General features: G+C 45.4%; 1 protein-coding gene across 2 annotated transcripts in view; it reads left to right on the top strand.

Annotated features, from left to right (window-relative positions):
* The first annotated feature begins 2,287 nt into the window (after nt 1-2,287).
* The window catches only part of Spata13 (spermatogenesis associated 13), a 289,653-nt gene continuing 285,940 nt past the window's right edge, over nt 2,288-6,000 (top strand). Inside the window, exon 1 of one of the 2 annotated variants that reach the window (XM_063232518.1) lies at nt 2,288-2,386. In XM_063232518.1, the coding sequence (XP_063088588.1) occupies nt 2,375-2,386 (12 nt within the window). In that variant the 5' untranslated portion in view covers nt 2,288-2,374. The remainder of the gene's footprint in view (nt 2,387-6,000) is intronic. The other variant, XM_063232520.1, reaches the window with a different exon arrangement.

The following is a 6,000-nucleotide window of genomic DNA, read 5'->3' as shown; positions in this document are numbered from 1 at the left end:
GGGTTACTGGCTTACCAGTTACCTCAGGAGTGAGTCCACTGTAAAAACCTGTCTAGGCTGGGTTCCCACACTCCCTGTCTCTCACCAGGAGATGCCCTCCCGGCCTCAAGATTCCGCCAGCACAAGGCTGTCCGCATGCAGCCCCTTGTATTTGTACCAGAATCCAAATCAAAATGAGGTTTTTCTTTATAATGGACCCAGCCTATGCTATTGTGTTCTAAGCAACAGAAAACAGCCAAAGACGCCGACTAATGTATCCAGAATCAAGTTGACACCAGACCAGATGCCCAACACTGGACCACACTCCCCACCCACTCTGCAAACGGACATACAGCCTAGTTCCTTGCTTGTTTGATAAGGAAACAAAACCCGAAAGGGAATCTTGGAATCTGTGATGACACAGCTGATGGCCACAGATTGGGACCTAAACCCTGTCAGACAACCTGGATGTCACCAAGCATGCCCCTAACTTGCTAAATGGCTCTGTTTTTATTTGGTCACTGTTTGATTATTTATTTGTTCATTTGTTTTTTGAGATCCTGGGGACTGAATTTAGACCTTTCCCACTGAGCTGCATTACTTGTGACTCCCCCTCTCCCTAAAATTTTGAGATAGGCTCTCAATAAGTTTTTAAGTGACCAGGCTGGGCTTGAACTTGTGATCCTTCTACCTCAGCCTCCCTAAGTGCTGGGATTACAGGTTTAACATGCAGTCTGTCTCCCACTGGAAGGTAGTTCCTCTGGGGCAGGGGTCTGGGCTTCTGGCAGCACCTATAGGGCCTGACATCTAAGAGATGGTCCTCTGCAAGGATTTGTGGAACCGGCACATTTTCGGAGAGTCTTTTAAGAGTCTAACAATCTGGATGTCATGGGGAATAATGATACAGCTCACCCACTTCAAGTAACAAATCTGTTCGTGGACAGGAACCTTGCTACAGGATTTAAACATCTGGGAGGTGTTCATGCAGTGTTGGATAACAGATCTTTGCACCCTTGAAACTGTACTCGGGCCACTCTATCCTTTCTAGGCCACTCCCCATGAACCCAGAGGGGTGGGCAGTGCTGCCTCTCTTGATGTAGGTTAGATGCCTGGGGGTGGTGATTCCAGGGAACTATCTCAGAGGGCCACCTGGTACAACTCAGAAAATCACTCTTAGCCAGTGGCTTTGAATGTTTCTTAGTCACAGCCCTGGTCCCCGGGTGAACTTCCTTAGGCCCGTCACTTTCTGACATGGCTAAGTTTTATGTCCTGAAACTCAGTTTTCAGTAGAACTCGCCTGTTTAAACACTAGAAAGCTAGTCAGTGACAGTGAACCTTTAGAGACAGGTGCCCAAACTGCAACCCAAAATCCACTTATTTATCACAAAGTGCCAATCCTGCAATTAAACCTCAATACCTAGGTTTTAGTTTAGAAAAGCATCTTTTACATTAACATCTTTTGTCTTTTTTTTTTTTTTTTTTGTCTTTTTCATTTTTATTGGTACCGGGGATTGAACTCACGACCGCCTGCTTGCAAGGCAGGCACTTATGCAGCTGAGCTAAATCCCCAGCAACATCTTTTGTCTTAAAAGAAAAACAACACCCATGCCATAGGTTTGCCATCGGTGGCTAGGTTATTTGGGGACAGAGAAGGGACACACCACTTTATTAAAAAGCAGTGGACTAACCAATTATGATGGAATGTATGAGAATCAATGTTTAATTAGGCCTGCACATATATTTTTAAATTTCTTTATTATGAAAAGCTTAATAGTTCAGATAATCGTTAACATCTCAGGGAAAAGTCCTCCGATTTAAGTAATAGTAACAGCATAATTAGGACTAAGGGTTTAGTCCTTGAAATTTCCTTTGGTCTCTGCTTAAGTCAAGCATTTAAGGTGTATGTGCCTGTGTGTGTCCTTGCCTGCTGGCCGTGGAAGAAACTAAACAAGAATCCTGTATTTGTGTCGTTACCCACCCTATTCTCAGCGTTTCCTTGCAACCCTAGATTTTCCCCAGTTCTTTCCCATTACTTCCTCAACCCGGGAAAATTCAAAAGCAAGCAATCCCGCCTTCTCATGAATATTCATCAGCAAGAGGCGGGGAGGCAGTATGAGAGAAACCTCCCCCCACCCCCACCCCCGCAAGAAATTCAACCTGCAGCGGGTCGCCCCCGCGCTGCGCGCTTCCTCCGAAGATAACAATAGCAGGCCCAGGGCGCACGCCTGCAGCCCCGGGAGCCCGCCAGGACCCGGCCGCAGGGGGCGCCGTGGGCCGTTCCGCCGTGCGCGCGCCGGGACCCCGTTCCTGCCCCTGCGCTGCCTTGCAAGCGTCCTCGCCCCCAGAGCCCTGCGCGGGCTGGGCTGCACCTGCAAAGACCCCCGCGGGGTGGAGGATGCTGAGAAAGGTAAGCGGCGTCGGGTGACGGGACCCAAGCCGCCGGTGGCCCTGGGTGGCACAGCAGCCTTTTCTGAAAGGCGCGTGAGAAGACGCGACGACGCCTGGCGGTTCCGAGCAGGACCCCGGCGTAGCGGGTGGCGGCGGGAGCTTCGAAAAGTTGCGGCGGCCCCAGCAGGTGCAGGGTAACGCGGAGCACAAAGCCCGCGCAGCGGCGTTGCCATGGCAGCGGGGGCGGGGCCGACTCGCGGCGTGTCCCGGTTGCCTGGCAGTGGAGGGGCGGGGCGCGAGCTCTGCGGACCTGGAGACGCTGGCCGCCTCTCCTGAAGCCTGGAGGTCGCAGGGGAGGTCGACTTGCAGTGTGTCCGGGGCCGGGAATCAGGAGTCTAGGCCACTACCTACTTAACACTGTGAAGCGTGCGTTTGACAGTATTTGGGTGTGATCTGTTGGGAGACGCGAAGAGTTTGATAAAGTTTTTTTTTTTTTTTTACAAGAGGTTTTGTTACCTTGTTTTCAAGGTAGCATCTCCTGACAAACACAGCTTTATTCGTATTTTTAAAAATCAAGTATCAAATATCAAATATAGGATCCAGTTTGTGTCCATGAACACACATTGGCCTTCAGCTTTTCAAACATAGTTACAAAACCTATGAGGAGAAAATCACACAGAGCAGGCAGCAAGCACTGTTACTGTTACGGTGTTTTAGATAAGACTTTCACAGAATGTTGGAGAGAACTTCATTTTATTTCGCCGGGATTTTCTTAGGTGTAAAAGTGCCAGATAATGTTGGCTTATTTTCACAAAGATTGCTTTAGACTACAGAAACAAACAAACAAACAAACAAAAAAACACCATGCATGGTGTTGGATTATCTTTTCCAGAGCAGTTACTGGTAGCTGCAGTTCTAGTTCCCCTCATTTTATTATTTTCCTCCTATAACTAAAGGTAACTTCTTGTTTTTGTTTTTCCAGAGTTTAATCGTGTTTGACAAAGACAGTAATATGTTATTACTTCTTAAGGTGTTTTCCTTCGGATGTTGATTTTTTCTGCCTCTGTTTTTTAATTTCTGTGCATTATACATATTTTCATATATTTATTTATTTGTCAAATATTGATTCATTTCAGCTGCGTACAGGGTCAGATTTGAGGGAAGTGGTGAGAGAGATGTAAAAGGTGAATTTGAAAATTCATGGTTCAGGAGGAGGGAAAAGCTAGGAAAAGGTTACAGCACCATGCGTGATGGTGCCTTCTTGTTTGGAGACCTTGATGCTGCAGCCGCTGCTCTTAGCCTGGGAGGGACACTCTGGCTGCTAAGGCAAGACATGGCACCCACTGAAAACAGAGGAGAGAGACACACAGAGAATTGTACTCCTTTGCCTTAAGGTCTGCTTAAGTGGCAACACTGGATTCCAAATTTAAATGTTGCTGTTGGATTGAGATGTTGCTCAGTGCTAAGTTCCTGCCCAGTATGTGTGAGGCTCTGGGTTTAACCCCAAGCACTGGAAGAAACAAAATAAAGAAACCATAATCAAATGTCATTGCTGGGAGGTGTGCTGCTGAAGCATTAAACCTTTTGGTCTTTATGATCATCTTACTAGGAGCTGTGTGTTTCTTAAATTTAAAAAACAGTATGCAGTTACTCTTTTCTGGTTAAAGTGTTTCTGAAGTCGGACATTTCTAAAGTGAGGTATCAAGCATTTCTGAAGAATATATGTTTTTCCTACATCAATATTCTTTTTGTTCCTAGAGGCTCCTGAGAAAGTAATGAGAAAATTAAAATGTCATCATTCAAATTATGTTTCAAGAACATTTGGAAGTAATTGTATTTTGAAGTATTTTATTTATAAATTACTGTAGCATTTGATTTGTTTAAAACAAATATACTACTTAGTTATTTAGTTTATTAACTTTCTTGATTTCTAGTCAGATTTCTAAATTTCTACTTGCAGTCACTTTGGTGTAGTGAGAATGGAAATTGCTGTGTGGATTTTGTTGTTGTTGCTGGGGATCAAACCAAGGACCTCACACATGCTTGGCAGGTACTCTACCACTCAGCTACACCCACAGTCTGGAAATTGCTATCTGGAAAGTTGTCCTAGAAAGTTCAAGTGTTATCTGGACTGACCTATACTGAGACGTGGCTATGTATGCCCATCTAGCCAAAAAAAATCTCTTCAAGCTAAATTCTAAGTGAAATTTCCAGGTTTCCAAACAGATTGCTAGATCCCTGAAAGCAAGGCCTTTTGGTGTTTAGAATTGTCTTCTTGGTACAAAGCACAATACTCTTCATAAACATTAACTGGGAGGAACCAAAAGTAACCTTCACCAGACCAGTGAAATCTAGAAGTAATCCTTTAGTATATGATATTCAGAGCCACACACATTTCCTGTATTTGCTGATTGGTTTTTGCCTTCCACAACATTATACCACAAAATTCTAGGTATTGACTTTTTTTTTTTTTTTTTTTAACGTGTGAGAAACAGCATTGGAGTAAAACCGAGTGACTTGATTAGAGTCACCCAGAAGGAGAGAGGCACATCGGATGAGTGTCACATGCTTCCACAGCATCAGACCACGCAGGCTGGGTGAGCTTCGGCACACTGGGTCTGCCTCTTGCCAGAACGGGGGAGTGGGTGCCAGGCGCCCTCCTCTTCTCTCCCCTTCCCAAGGTTCCACGTCTTTCTGAGAAGAAGGTGAGGGAAACTCTTTTGAAAGGCAAGTAATGAAAGAATCGGGGCAGAAGAAAGGAAGGATGAGAGCAAAAGAATGTGAGAGGAAAAGAGCAGAGGAGGAAACAGTATGAGGAATGCAGAGTGACTTTGGCTCACTGGTCAAGTCCAGCTGCTGGGGGACAGGACCACAGACCGGGCACTTCTCAGGGTTATTGTCTCACAGTCCTGGGTCGGGAGTCCAAGGTCACGGGCTGGCAGTGTTGCTCCCTTCTGCAGCCTCTGCCCTTGGCTGCCTTCTGTCTGATTCCTCACAGGACATTCCTGTGTCTATGTTGTCTGTCTTTATCTTCTGATAAAGACACCAGTTCTATGGACTGGAGCCCCCCTAGTGACCTCATTTTACTTTAATCACTCTGATTCTAAACGCAGCCACATTCTGAGGTCCTGGAGATTGGGGCTCCAGCATAGAAATGTAAAGATTAAGGAAATCCCGTCATTTTGAAGACACTTCGATTGTTACTTCCATTATTAGAGTCTCTCTCTCCTAGCACAAATAAATAGTTGAGCACATTGTGGCCATTTTTAAATATCAGTGTATTCTACTAGATGTCTTTGTTTCTTTTTATAAAAAGGGCCGAGAAGTGAGTTCTACATTTAGCCTCTTTCATAATTCATTTTCACTCTAACCTCTGCAGGCCAGTTTCCACCTTGGAACTCTCAAACATACGTAGGTGCAGCTAATGGTAACCCCATTTCCAGCCCAGTGTGACTCATCTCTGCCTTTCTTGAGCAGAGGATTCAAGTCGTATTCACTGCCACAGCATCTGATACGAATAAAAGAGAAATTCCTTACGAACTGTGAAACACAGAGTTGACGACTTTCGTTGCCATGGAGATAAGCTAGGGCAAACTTCTACTCGACAACATCTTCTATATTTCCAGTGAGGTG

Source organism: Cavia porcellus, unplaced genomic scaffold (genome assembly GCF_034190915.1).
Source record: "Cavia porcellus strain 051 isolate PalLab524CR breed Dunkin Hartley unplaced genomic scaffold, mCavPor4.1 scaffold_21, whole genome shotgun sequence".
Taxonomy (NCBI): Eukaryota; Metazoa; Chordata; class Mammalia; order Rodentia; family Caviidae; genus Cavia; species Cavia porcellus.
This window is presented reverse-complemented; position numbering and strand designations above follow the sequence as displayed.